The 14,896-nt window shown below is 42.4% G+C and overlaps 2 protein-coding genes across 23 annotated transcripts in view; one reads left to right on the top strand and one right to left on the bottom strand.

Moving 5' to 3' along the window:
• AKT3 (AKT serine/threonine kinase 3) overlaps window positions 1–13,227 on the top strand; it is a 370,924-nt gene extending 357,697 nt beyond the window's left edge. For all 7 annotated transcript variants that reach the window (XM_063613541.1, XM_055235064.2, XM_055235066.2 and 4 more), the window contains 2 exons: window positions 553–655; window positions 7,613–13,227. In XM_063613541.1, the coding sequence (XP_063469611.1) occupies window positions 553–655; window positions 7,613–7,698 (189 nt within the window). In that variant the 3' untranslated portion in view covers window positions 7,699–13,227. The remainder of the gene's footprint in view (window positions 1–552; window positions 656–7,612) is intronic.
• Window positions 12,855–14,896, bottom strand: part of SDCCAG8 (SHH signaling and ciliogenesis regulator SDCCAG8) — a 257,776-nt gene continuing 255,734 nt past the window's right edge. For all 16 annotated transcript variants that reach the window (XM_055235059.2, XM_063613489.1, XM_063613496.1 and 13 more), the window contains one exon: window positions 12,855–13,190. Coding sequence is in view for 8 of the 16 variants with exons in the window: in XM_063613489.1 (XP_063469559.1) it covers window positions 13,161–13,190 (30 nt within the window). In the remaining 8 variants the exon portion in view is untranslated. The remainder of the gene's footprint in view (window positions 13,191–14,896) is intronic.

The raw sequence follows: 14,896 nt of genomic DNA, 5'->3' as shown, positions 1-14,896 counted from the left end.
GCCAAGGAACCCTTTTCCAGAGCAGGGCAGGCATCGATGCCCATCTCTTATCAGCAAATTCTTAGCAAAGTACAAAGTTATAGTTCTTTACGAAGGGCAAAGGCAGCACTCTCATCTGTAACCTGGTGATAGCTGTATTATTAAGTTGTATTTTTATTACTACCCTCTTCAGCTAGCACTAGAAAGAGGTTGCCCGAGGAAGAGCCCACATCCTGGTACACTGCTTGCTCCCCATCAATATGGTTTTGCATGTATGTTTGTTATTGGGGAAAAAAACCAGGGCAGATTTTTCAATATCACTCTCCCATCCTATTCTGTGGTTTTCCTTTGTTGTTTTTTGTGATCCATTAGATTTTATACAGAACCACCAATTACCCACCGGTTTGTTTAGACTGTTGACTGGGAAGCCAAATATCATGTCCCCTTACACAGCGACTCAGCATTGTAGACTTTTGTGCTGTTCATTTAACTCGTGCTCTCTGCTTTTTTCCCAGAAAGGAATTTTCCTGAATTGAAATCAGCTAATAAAACTCTTTTTCTTTCTTTTTACAGCTTGTACCTCCTTTTAAACCTCAAGTAACATCTGAGACAGATACTAGATATTTTGATGAAGAATTTACAGCTCAGACTATTACAATAACACCACCTGAAAAATGTAAGTAAATTTAGAAGGCAATTGATAAATTTCTAGTATAATTTCTCCAAATGTAATTGAAGAAAACAGTCTTTAAAAAACTCATCTGATATTTTCAAGATCAAATTCCACAGTGACTTACTCCATTCTATTTAAGAATATTGAATATTGAATTGAATTTAAGAATATTGAGTTCCCAGTAGAAATATCAAAAGACAGGTAGTATCAAAAGACTGCAAGAAATGCTTTTCTGGGTAGGACAAATTATATAGAGAGAAATTGTAGATGAAATTGCAGACTAGCCCTTCCTTACTGTTCTCTAATAGATTCTTTTGACACCAACTGAAAGGATTGTGAAAGAGATTCCCCTCTTTCCTAGACTTCATTCATTCCCACATCACCTGCAGAATTTTGCCAATTCTGGCCTCCTACTTACTTAATAGTTTTAAAATTCATGTAGAGTCACTCCTTTTTACTTAGCTCTCTCTTAAATAGTATTATCTGTGAAGACATAATTTAGTTTGCTAGTTCTTTTGGATACATATAAATTACATATTTATGAAAACTATGTGTTCATGTACCACTTCAAGTCAATTCGTATACATTAGTGTGGCTCACACTTAGAGAAATACCATAAATAAGTGGAGCTGTAATGAGGGAAAAGGTGATCAGACATAATTGATAAACATTTTCATGCTGACAGAGGTCTGTGTGTATCATCATTAACTTAAGAATGTGGATAAGATTGTGTTTCGGGGCAATATTTGGATGGCTGCAAGAATGCTTCAAGTCACACATCTTTTGGTTCACATCACAGTTTTTCTTTTCTTTTTGATTCCTTTCCTATATGTCTTCTCCTCTCATTTCTTTTTCGGAGGCAGATTCATCAATAGTGCTGATGTGGACTTAGTGTCTGGGAGAGGGGAGATTGGAGGCTAATGCTGTGCCAAACATGGTCACGGGCAACAGATTCTACTGTCAAGAGGCAAACGAGGGGTCATGTGGGCCAAAAGGTCTCATTCTTGGGACCATGGTCTGGCAACAAGGGGACTGTGAACACCCTGAAAGTGAAGATATAATGATGTGTGTGTGCTTTTCTTTCTTTAGATTCACATAAAGTTAAGGTGCTCCAGGTCCTGAAGTTGGGTCAGCCATAGCCAGAAGCAGGGCTTACCAACTTGACCGATGCCCAGGCTAAGTTGTGAAATACCAATACATTGAAGTGAGCTACTCATGGTCTATCCTGTGGTGAGGCAGAGTTTCCACTCAGTCTTGTGCCATTGCTAGAATTTTAGAATCACGAAGAGTCACAGACAATGTTGGAAAACCTGTGGAGTCATGGGCAAGTAGCTCAGGGCTGAGTAGAAATAATGGGCATAGGCCTTGTCCTCTGTCCCCAGCACAGACTGTGGCATTAGAATTGTCCAAAATGCTGGGTAACACCAGTGAGTTTTTGGATCGGCCCATGGGCAGTTCCTGCCATACAGCCTTTGCTAGGCCCTTTCATTTGGATATAATCCTAACTGTAATCAGACCACATCATTCCTCTGCTTAAAACCTTCCGGTGCCATCCCATTGCACTCTAAATCCAAACTTGCTCACACTGGTTTGCACAGCACTGACTGATCTGGGCCCTGTCCACCTCTCTGACCTCTTCCTGTTCCATCTTTCCCCACTGTCCCTGGGTTCCAGCCACACCTTGAACATGCCACACGTCACCATGCCTTGGGCTCTGGGGACAGTATTTATGTGTCCATGCCTGGAATGCTTCTTCCCCAATCTTATTTGGATGGCTCCTTCTTGTCCTTCAGCTCTAAGCTTACATGTCATTCCATCAGAGAACCTTCTTTGACCTCCTAGTCTGAAGAGCATCAGTCTGACACACTCCCTCTCTCTCTTCATTCTCTACATTGGCACCTTTACTTGCTGGTATTTTTCTGTTTGTTTGGTTAGTGTCTGTTTCCGCCACTAACATGCAGTGGGTTGGAGAGGAAGGATGTAGTTTGTCTCATTCGTTGTTAGCCCAACCTCCTAGTTAGGTGCCTGGCACAGTGTGCGTATCCAGTAATACTTGTTAGGTGCATGAATACACAGAATATGGTGAGGGCCTAGGAACTTGAGAGTTGGGAGGACACCCAGGCTTGCCTCCGCTCTGAATATCCAAAGCAGATATTGGGGTAGGAAGGTCCTGACAGGCCTCTGTCCTCAGTCTCAGCCTCTTTGAGAAAGTTTCCATTCTTAAATAGAGAATTTGGCATTTGCGCACCTTTAGAGCAAGTAAATGTGTTATTTTGGAAGTCATAGAAATAAGAAGGCTCTAAAATGTCAAGCCACGAGTAGATATTTTACTTCAGAAAGCTAAAAGTGAAATCCCAATTTGGGACACGGAGTGAGGTTGAAAAAGCCCAGGACTCAGACCTGGGGAACCTGCCTTGTGTCCTGCCTCTGCCCCTTACAGCTCTGGGCAATGGCTGGTCACTTTGTCCTCTGGAAAAGCGGGGAGCAGGGCTGATAGTTTCTCGGTGGCCTGTTTTTGTCCTCCCGTGTGCCTGAGAAGCCGTCTCTTTAGGAGAGGCACTGAGAGTTCTGCCAATTTGAATCACCCTATTTTCAATTCTGCTCAAGCACCGATTGGCTAGTCCATAGTGTTACTGTATGCTGTGGGCCAGTCCATTTAGGGGGATGGCAAGCCCAACGCAGCAAGCACCTGGCTGCAGGAGTGGTGTAATGGAGGGCCGGCAGACAGGGCTGACGAATGCGATGCTCAGAAATGTGAGACCAGAAAGACCAGAGCAAATCAAAATGGATTTGGTTACAAATAAGGTCAATTAGAAACTGTTGAATATGCCTCTTAGCTAGGCAGTCATTTGCTTATGATTGACTTGAATTTCAAAGCCCTAGCTTTCAAGGACCAGAATCTCTTCGAAATTCATCTTACCTGCCTTATTCCTTACTCGACACCCACGGGGCACTTGTCCTGATGAGAATTTGTCATTAGTGTGCATTTTATTTCTCAGTTTCTAGGACTTCTAAAATGAGACTGAAATGTTAGAAGGTGTTAGAAGTCCCCCAGCACAGTTTCTAGAACATAATTTGAACCTAGTTCCTTGGCTTCATTAATCAGCAATATAAAAGCCATCAAGAATGTTTTTCCTGGCATGTCATATTTTACCACTGACAGCAACTCTGTTCTTAAATAACGTGTTGTTTCAGACATGGATCATGCTGTAAAAGCCCTACAACCTTGGTGTCTTTAAATGATAATAGGTTCACTTCTAGATTGAGACAGAGATACCTAGGAAGCCTGTACATCATAGTAACTTTCAAGATGGTTATCAAAATCCACCTGCAAATGTAGGACCACAAAAGTCTGGCTTTTGTCTAGGTGCAGTGGTGCACACCTGTAATCCCAGCACTTTGGGAGGCCAAGGCGGGCGGATCACTTGAGGTCAGGAGGAGTCTGAGACTAGCCTGGCCAACATGGTGAAACCCCCTCTCTACAAAAAAAATACAAAAATTAGCCAGATGTGGTGGTACATGCCTGTGATTCCAGCTACTCGGGAGGCTGAGGCAGGAGAATCACTTGAACCCAGGAGGCAGAAGCTGCAGTGAGCTGAGATCACAACACTGCCCTCCAGTCTGGGCGACAGAGCAAGACTGTCTTTAAAAAAAAAAAAAAAAAGGCTGGCTTTTGTGGGTGTCAGAAATGGGATGTAGTCCTGCCCTGCTCCTGGGCCCTGGACAGTACGGAAATGAGAGCCCAGCAGTGTCATCTGTTTCTGACAGGGCACACCACAATTGAGGGGTGGGGAGGGCGCTGTGGACTTGGTGTGTTTTTCCCTATTCAGGACCTCTGTAGCAAGGAAAGTCAGATGAAAGAGCTCAGCAGAGTGTGTGCAGGCAAAGACTAGCATCGACGCATCTGCAGGCACCTCTGTTCAGCAGCCTCTCCTGCTGTCTGTGTGGCTCAGCACAGCGCAGCGCTCAGCACGGGGGGCCATGGGGCCCTGGGCTTCCTGTCTTAGGGGAGCAGCCTCAATGGTGGTTAACTGCAGCTTCTGGGTTCTTCTAGGGCAAAGGGGCAGTATTTTTAGTTTGACAGTTCCTGGATACATCCTAGATTCCCTTAAGGGGCAGATAAAATGAGAATCAGTGAAACCTTGAACGGTGATTACATTGAACATAACCTTTTTCTTGCAGCTTTGAATAGTTTAACTGGTAAGAAACGGTTGCAGCTCTCTAACTGCTAACACACAGAGGTTTTGTTGATAAAAGTCCAGGGTAGCACCATTCGTTAGCAATTGTCTTCCCACTTGCCACCTTGCTTGTATAAAACAGAATACAGTTATTGTTTAGAACAAATCAGCAGTTAGAAAGGCAAAATGTTCCATTTTCTACAAACAGCTGCAGTGACATGCCAGATTGTCCTCACTGGCGTTAATAATGGAACGGATTTGGGAATGTGTCATCTTTCGTTATCGCCACTGATGGTCCTCTGCCTTCCTCTTACAGAAAAAGAGGGTTTCTTTGAGATCTGGTCGCTTTTACTGCCATATAATGACATTCATTAAATGTTCTAAGAAAATCAAGCAACTGATATTCCTTGGATGCAGGGATTCAAGGGATGTCGCGTGTAGAATTGATCATTGTCTTCTTTTTCGAGATAAGTGTTTTTGGAAAACATAGTTCATGTTCATCATCATCACTATTCCCTATGCACAGCCTCTCACGGCAGGAACTAACTTGTGTACATTGACAGGCTCTGACTCAGAGTCAGCTGCCACTTCCGCCAGTTCCCCTCCCACCGCAGCCCCTGCCCAGGCTCTCAGCTCTTTTAGGGCCATGATTAGATGTTCACGCCTCATTGTTACCAAGCCTGACAACAGAAGGGGGCAGGAATGATGGAGGGAGATCATTGGCTTTAAAGAATATCAAGGATTGGGGCCCTCAAGGATATCTGTGAAATTTCCTAGATTCAGAATTGTGATGAATCTGTTACTGAAGTGACAGAGTGAAGGCTCTCCCTCAATTCTTAGCTGACACCAGCAAAAGTCCCTCCTCTTCCAAAAGGGTGTCCAGCACCTGCCCCTGTTGAGCATCTGGCTAACCTGGGTGCTGAACCTTGCCGAGCTGGAGTGAGTCCTGGCCATGGCCCCAGGAGCCCAGGCATCTCCTGCCCTTCCTAGCTGAGCAGGACAAGCATCAGGCTCCCCACTGCTATCCAGAGCCAGCTGCATGTTTGCTGTGCAGAAACAATGAGCAAAATAAAGCTGTTGGTGAGGAAAATTGTTTATTTGAAATGTGATTGGCACATGTCAGAATCTGAACATTAAGGTTTTAGCTGCCTGTATTCCTAGAGAGATTTTATACTCTGGGGCTCAACCGCGGACACACCATCATTCCCAGCTCCTTCCGTTTTTACTGTAGCTAAAAATACTGCTGAAGGTATTTGATCTAAAAGATGCGTGTGACTTGCTTGGTACAAATATTAACTTTATAAGGAGGTAGAGATTTCCCCAAACCTCAATACCTTCTAGAAATGCTGACTGCAGTTACAGTGGTCTGTTTGCAGGAGAGAGGGCCTCCGAGTTCAGTGTCTTACACACAGCAGGGAGCCACAAATGCTTCTTGATGGATCAGTTCTCACCTGATACAAGGATATCTTTTGGTACATTAGGGGTCAGAAATTTTGGCTAATGCCAGCTTGATCCCATTTCTTAGAATCTTCTGCATTAAGAATGGGATACAGAAAAGAAAAACAGTGATACAAGAATGGAAGTGTTTATCCTTCAGACAAAGGCAGAGCACCCTCCTCTTGGGGGTGACAGAGTCAGAGCCTCAGTGCAGTGGGATCTGACTTGTATGCTTTCTTTGTTTACACCCACGTCCAGCGGATGCTCCCTGGAGAGGTTAGAATATTAAAAAAAAATTGGTAATGTACTTAACTGTTATGGGTTTGAGGACATTGAATTATTTTGCTTGAAGAGAAAAGGGTTGAGTATTGGAAAGATTCACTGATTTCCATTGCAGGACAGCATATGATTAAACAAGCTTAGAGGCGAGCACGGGGCTTTTAAAATGGAGCACCTCCCCCAGGAGACTGTGAGGCCAGGGGGCCCTTGGGAACTTTGTTCAGAGTTCTGCGGTCCATGGGCCTGACGGGTGCTCAGCCCAGAGCAGATGCGTGGGAGCGCATGTTGACTGAGTGGCTGACCATGTGGTCACATATCAGGAAGAGCTTCCAACAGCACAGGACTGTCATCACAGGACATTTATGAGAAGAGGGTGCTGATCATCTGTGATCTTTGAAATACAGGAAACCAGGAAGGCTGACAGGAGGAACACTGTGATTGTAAGCGGCCTGTTTTGATGCCTTTCAAGTCTCTTCCATTGTTTCCTGATGAGCTAGGACTCAGATGTTGACATCCTTCCTTCTTTTTCTTTCACTTAGTCCGTTCATGCTAGATTTTTATCATAGGGAAATTGGGAAAGGTGAGTTAAGCCAGATGCTAGATGTTGAATGAAATTTCATAGGAAGCTTTATTTTGCAGTTGCACTTAAAGCATCACTTGAAGACATTCGATGATGGATTCTATACAGACCTTGGATGCTGTGGATTTCACTGACTTGCAATTTTGATATATGTGGTTACATGAAATGAAACGTTACTGAAGACTGCTCCTTCTTAAAAACTTCTGTTTTCTTCAATACCATATTTTTTCACTCTTTCATTGAGTTGAGTCTTGAAATTTTGATGTCTTAGAGATGATTCTATAGTATTATTTCTTCATAGACTATGTATTTATGAAAATCAGATGATTTTTGAAGTATAATTACTGTATAGCTTATTGATAAACAAGTTTATGGGAGCTATTGCCTCTGTTCATCTTTCCTATGTTCAGAGTTTAAAAAACATAGACTAGAGATAATGTTCCAAAAAATGAATGTAAAATTAAAATAGATGTTTCCTGCCCACAGATGATGAGGATGGTATGGACTGCATGGACAATGAGAGGCGGCCGCATTTCCCTCAATTTTCCTACTCTGCAAGTGGACGAGAATAAGTCTCTTTCATTCTGCTACTTCACTGTCATCTTCAATTTATTACTGAAAATGATTCCTGGACATCACAAGTCCTAGCTCTTACACATAGCAGGGGCACCTTCCGACATCCCAGACCAGCAAAGGGTCTTCACCCCTCGCCACCTTTCACCCTCATGAAAACACACATACACGCAAATACACTCCAGTTTTTGTTTTTGCATGAAATTGTATCTCAGTCTAAGGTCTCATGCTGTTGCTGCTACTGTCTTACTATTATAGCAACTTTAAGAAGTAATTTTCCAACCTTTGGAAGTCATGAGCCCACCATTGTTCATTTGTGCACCAATTGTCATCTTTTGATCTTTTAGTTTTTCCCTCAGTGAAGGCTAAATGAGATACACTGATTCTAGGTACATTTTTTAACTTTCTAGAAGAGAAAAACTAACTAGACTAAGAAGATTTAGTTTATAAATTCAGAACAAGCAATTGTGGAAGGGTGGTGGCGTGCATATGTAAAGCACATCAGATCCATGCGTGAAGTAGGCATATATCACTAAGCTGTGGCTGGAATTGATTAGGAAGCATTTGGTAGAAGGACTGAACAACTGTTGGGATATATATATATATATATATATAATATATATATATTAATTCCTGGTGGATACTGTAGAAGAAGCCCATATCACATGTGGATGTCGAGACTTCACGGGCAATCATGAGCAAGTGAACACTGTTCTACCAAGAAATGAAGGCATATGCACAGTCAAGGTCACTTAAAGGGTCTTACGAAACAATTTGCACCAGAGAGCATCTTTCCCCTGTGCTTGGAAACCTTTTTTCCTTCTTGACATTTATCACCTCTGATGGCTGAAGAATGTAGACAGGTATAATGATACTGCTTTTCACCAAAATTTCTACACCAAGGTAAACAGGTGTTTGCCTTATTTAATTTTTTACTTTCAGTTCTACGTGAATTAGCTTTTTCTCAGATGTTAAAACTTTGAATGTCCTTTTATGATTTTGTTTATATTGCAGTAGTATTTATTTTTTAGTGATGAGAATTGTATGTCATGTTAGCAAACGCAGCTCCAACTTATATAAAATAGACTTACTGCAGTTACTTTTGACCCATTTGCAAGGATTGTACACACTGATGAGAATCATGCACTTTTTCTCCTCTGTTAAAAAAAATGATAAGGCTCTGAAATGGAATATATTGGTTAGAATTTGGCTTTGGGAGAAGAGATGCTGCCATTTAACCCCTTGGTACTGAAAATGAGAAAATCCCCAAGTATCCATGCCAAGGGGTTAAGAAACAAATAGCTGTTGACGTTTGCTCATTTAAGAATTGAAACGTTATGATGACCTGGCAACAAAAAGTAATGAAGAAAATTGATACCTGAGTGAAGATAAGAAATGATCTTTACTTGGCAAAATGAACACATCTTGAGTATTTAGGAAGTGGGCAGTGAAGGCTAAGAACCTGGTGTGTTCCTTGGGATCATGGTACATTTATCACTGAATTAAGCCATCAGGGAAAAAACAAAAAAAGAGAACACCTCCAGCTTTTCTTTTTCTGTATATACTCATGTCCCCAAATTCCAACATTTCTCACTGAAAGGGGGCATGTATGCAAACCTCATCTTTCTCCTTCATTAATGATGATCTTCAGATTAAACCCTTTGGTGCTAGGAGCTGACAATTTCCAAAGCAGCCTGTGAAGTCCTAGGAGCTGGGGGCTGTTCTTGCGGCAAGCAGAAGGCCATCCCACTCCGTGGAGTGATCATGGAAATGTATTTTAGTTAAACTCTGACAGCTCCCAAATGGAAGACTACAGTATGACGTAGTATTATGATTGCATTGTATGAAAGAGCAAGTGACTTTCTAAGTAGGATGAATCATATTCATATGCAGATGTCTTAGCCTCGTGACGCTGGAAGTGTGGATTTATAGCTATGAAACCACTGCTGGCAGTGGGTGGGCCACTGGGACTGAGGGGGGTTAAAGGGCATTTTACTAAGGCAGCTAAGACATATTCAGACATCAACGTTATCCTTATTTTTCATATTTCTACCTGAGTGAAGTTCATCCTTAGTATTGAGTAGGAAGTTACAGTCAATGGTAGTTCATTCTTAATTACACACATAGCTAATCTTTTTTTTCACTTGGAATTATGTTGAATGTTTTATTTTGACAAAAAAGTAGACAAGAAGGTATGTTCTTTAAGTCATCTTGCATCCATTATATAAGAAAGAAACAGGTGAGAGGAAGAGCAGAAAGCTGAGACTGGCTGATGTTCAGAGCACTTACTCCTCTAGAGGGAAAGCATGACACCGTACACTAAGCACACAGCTTTTTGTTGTTTTGGTTTTTCCCCCCAAATCTTAAAGTGATTCCCATGACCTTGGCCAAGAACACTTCTTAAAGATTAATGACTGGCACTGACATTGCCCCAGGCGGGCCACTCCTCACACTGGCTCTCAGTCTCCAGCCATGCCTGGGGCTCAGTCACTTCTCTTCCACCCTCTGAGACTCCAGTGGTGTCACACAAGGTGTCTTCTTGGCTTTGATTTTGAGAATCCCCTGTTTTCACTTCCAGATTTGTCAGCTGCCATGGAGGAATAACCAGAAATGTGTGTAGAGGGAGATTTCTAAAACTTCCTTGTGTTGCCCATAGTTGTAGTTTTGGGTTCTGGCAGGTGGAACACCCTGAAACCTGGAATCATTCTATGAGAATACAGTTCAGACTTTGCAGACTCCAGCCCATACTAACTGTCATGAAGCTTGACTTCTTGTCATAATGCAGCCATCTTGGAGGAAATTGGCCATTTCTGCTTGGATGGTTGGCAGGGTCGCGCTCAGCTTTGCTTTCTACACTAATTACATAGCATTATTCAAGTATTGTTTTCCATTTCCCATCCCTGATTTCCAGCTTCTTAAAGCTGACTGTTCTTGCAGGGGCCACTTGCTTCTCCTAGAGTACAAAAGTAAGGGCCTTCCTTACTAACTGCAGGGTCTCTATATTACACCTCAACGTACACACTTTGCTGCTACTGTTTGTACTGTCTACAGTAGAATTTCCTTTTCTTGCTCCTGGTAGTGCATTACAGGCAAGCATGAAATGTAAAGTATTTATTTAAATAAAAAGAAAACCTCTAAATTGGTAATTGAATTACCTCCCTGTAGCTTTATAGTTTGTTTAGTTTATAGTTTGTGACATTTCTTGCTAGTTCTTTCATTAGATCTGTGCAAGATCTAGTCATCTGGTTAAGGATTTTAAGCAGATGCAACTATAAACCCAAGAAACTGTATTACTATTACTGTTGGTCATACTAAACTGTCTATTTCCTCAAGTGTATGACCCACAAGGGTGTGAAATAACCAGGAGAGACTGTCTTTGTACACTGTACATCCTTAGTATTTTTACACATATATGATAGGGATGAACGTGATTTTCCTTCGTACAGACAGCTTAAATAAAGCACTATGTCAATCTGCTACTTCTCTGTTTATTGTTGTTGGATGTGGTTCTGTAATCCCCCCAAATTAAATCTTCTTTACTGAAAACAGATTTTTAATAGCCCCAGCTGGTATTAACCTACCTTGTATAAAACGTGACAGGAAAATACATAAATTCCTTGTAGCTCAAACACACATAGGGGATCATTTTTACTTCAGCGAAATGGCAGTAGTGCGGTTGTGCAAACTTTGATGAAGGGCTGCTTCTGAGGGGAGACGCTGACCTCTCAGCACTGGATTTAGGATGGATGGACTGTGAAGCCAGGGATGAAGGAGGTCTCAGACCTCGGGGACATTCAGACCCTAATCATCTATACAACACATGGTTCGGACCCAGAATCTGAAGGAATGTAGCTTTTCATTAACGTCTTCCTGATAATGTACTGCTCTGCATACTTCCTTTCTTAGAGTGTATTTCTAACATGTCATGGCAAATTAACAAACTTAGACGTGGGTGATGTAGATGGGTAGGACGGCTGGACTGCAGTCTGACTTCACGTTGAATCATTCTGGATGGGGCCTTTTTCTGATTTTACCTCATAAAGCTACTATTGTAGAAACTTGGCTTTGCTCCTGTGACGAAGCCAGACAGAGGAATGGCTTTTGGGACCAGAGTGAGTCAAGCATGTATGTGTATGTCACACGGCCAAATTTGAGGGCATTCTCACATGTGCTCTTCTCTCAAAACCACTGGGGTTGACAGATCCAGGAGGCTAAAATAAAGTGACCTCTATAATTCTTTAAAGGTGCTATTTTTAGAATATTGTATAATTTATTCACAGTATATCTAAAACAGAATTAAGGACAATTAAAATATCTTATGTGACAGCCTTTATGTCTAGCACATTTGATGAAATAAAAAACTTCTGAATCTGAATAGAAGTTCTACTGTTTCAGGCTTGAACCTTTTACATGCTCGAGAGATTCGAATGGTCTCTGTGTGTAGATCATGCCACCGCCTCCAAAGCCTAATCCACATCACTTCTGAGAGGCAAGGCTGAGCATATGGTGACATCAGCTCTGTGTTGAGATGGTGATGAGGATGATGGCTCACTGGCCAGGCAGGGCAGCCGAAGGTCAGGGACCTGTCCTAACTAACTGCAGCCTTGCCTTTAGTGTTTGTTTGTCATACTCAGATACAAGATACAACACGGTATGTCCAGTGTCCGTTTTTATTACTTTAAAGCATTTGAGGGCTTAATTGTGTATAGTAGAAATACTATTTTAGACAAATAATTATCTGTGTACAGATATTTGATATACTCTAAGTAAATTTTCTAATTTCACTAAGTACGTTTTTAGGCTCCTCTCAAATACTGCATATTGAAGAAAAAAATCTGACACCACCGAGCCAAAGATGCTTTTTTGTCAGTTTTCGTTGTTTAACAGAATGGAAAGAGTAATACATAGTGCTTCCTGGTGTCTCCTGATTGATTGATTGATTGTGCACAATTAGGACGATAAATAAAATGGAGTCTGATGGGACATTGATTAAAGGTGAAGGGTGATTGATGATATATAGATCATGAAAAGAAAGAAAAATGAATAGCAGGAAAAAAGTTTGGTCCTTAATATACTTTGGCCTAGTTAAAATATGTGCCTTTTTGGTGTGTTTTGTTCATCACTACAAGATAAAAAGGAAACATTACAACTCAAGTCTTTAAAAAGTTCATTTATTGAAAATCATATGTATAACCTAGCATACGAATGAGCAGATTTAAACACATAACTTCAAGCCATTTCTGAAAACATACACCAGGAGCTCTGCTCATCTAGAGTCAGACTCCAGCTCCAGCCCGACGGTGTGCGGGGACAGCACCCGCGCTGACGAGGACCAGCCCCACTGCAGGCTGAGGCGGTGTCACCCTGGGAAGGTCGTGGTGCGTTGTGGCATATTAAGTCTAAATCAGATGAATGTAAATATCTCTTTGTAAATCATTTATTTCACTCTGTTCCATCCAGGTCAGCAATCAGATTGTGGCATGCTGGGTAACTGGAAAAAATAATAAAAAGTAAGTTTCAATAGCTCATGTTCTTCAATGTGATTTGTCTTCTCATTTGCTGGTTTAGTCACCTTTTATGATGATGAAAACTGTTGGAGAAAAAAATCTGTTGCTAAAAATGTGGAAATGATATGAAAAGTTTGTGCCTCATCTTGTCCACGGCAAAGCCCTTGTCACATATGAAATAAGGTTAACTGGTTTAATGGGTTAAATTTGAAGACAACCTAGACTACAGACAATCCTGCCTCTTAAATAAGGACAGTCTGGTGTTTGTTAGAACATGGCCAGAGAGCCATCTCTTCTGTCTGGGAAAGGACACATTGATTTGTGCCAGAATCTGTTTACTGAAAATTTATCTGACCTTACGGCAGATAATTCTAGAACAAAAACAGGGTGTAGGCCAAGTGCCCCTAAGAAATTCCTCGTGAAATAATACAAGCTGAAACACCTCCAAATTTGTAGCTGCAATTTATTGTAACCTATACAAAAGTATTTTCACATGGAAACCTCGCATGTGTTGGGAGATGGGATTGGGTGTACTGAGGTCTCTTAGTTTTACACAGATACAAGTGTTCCAAAGCCACTTCATGCAAATCAGGTTGGGGGAGAATCACAAGTTCAGAAAGTATTGAATACTGTTCTTGGCCTCTGCTGCCATGGCTGCCCAATTAGTTTAAACCAGATCAGGAACTAGAGTCAGAAGCCACTGGAAATGGTTCCACTCCACAAAGCATGTCTGGAGTTTCTACTGTGCACTGTGTGGGAAGGTGACTGGGCCACAGTCCTCGCCCTCTAGATTGTGAAGTCCAGAGAAAAGCCAGGATGGTATTTTCCAAATCCCGGTTTCTACGTCACATAAATTGGAACACACTGCAGGGCCAGGGTCCCAATCTGGTCCCTCTTTAGTTAGGAACCATCTTCCAAAAAGAGAAGTGGGCCTGCCCCTCCCCAGTGAGGATTTTCCAAGCTGGACTCCAAGGGAGGACTCTGTCAACCTAATTTAAGCCGTCATTATGTGGGGATTTCCAAGACAGGACAATGAGTGAAACTGAGTCTGCATTCAAGAGAAATATGTGAACATCAGCCTGTTGCCTTTTATAAAAAATGAGAAAAAGTAATGTTTACATTTCAAGTAGATTTCCCAGCATGTGAGAGACCTGAGGACAACTTTTTCTTCAACAGGTCTGTGAGTAGTGGAGTGGTCTCAGCAGGGTAGTTAGTTGGAGTAGGTGGGGGGCCTGGCCCCAAGCTGAATGCAGGTGGGGCTCTGGCAGGAGGCCTCACTCCTCCTAGTAGACCTGCCATCTGATGCACGCAGCCCTCCCAGGCCTGTGGAGCCAGGTCGACAATTTCCTGGGCCCGCAGGGTGCATTGTTCTCCAGGCCCTGTCTGAGTGGCCCATGAGGAGTCCACCCTGTGCACTGTGCCCTACAGCCCCGCCATTGCAGAGGGGACTCCCTTCTGTCCTCAGTGAGATACTCACAGCACGGAGACTGCCACCAATGTGATCCGATCATCAAATGCAGGGTTTGCACCAAGCTGACCTGCCCTCCAGGCCAGGTGATCAAACTGACCCAGAACAGTCCTGCTAAATGACTGGTTTGAATGGCCCTCCACCCCGGCTCCATGGATTGGCCACGTAAGGCAGGTGGCCTGGTGGCCTTGCTCTTGACACAGTGGCTTCCTAACCTTAGAA

The sequence above is a fragment of the Symphalangus syndactylus genome, chromosome 19 (genome assembly GCF_028878055.3).
Source record: "Symphalangus syndactylus isolate Jambi chromosome 19, NHGRI_mSymSyn1-v2.1_pri, whole genome shotgun sequence".
Taxonomy (NCBI): domain Eukaryota; kingdom Metazoa; phylum Chordata; class Mammalia; order Primates; family Hylobatidae; genus Symphalangus; species Symphalangus syndactylus.
Note: the sequence above shows the minus strand (reverse complement) of the source record. Positions and strands in the feature narration are given on the sequence as shown.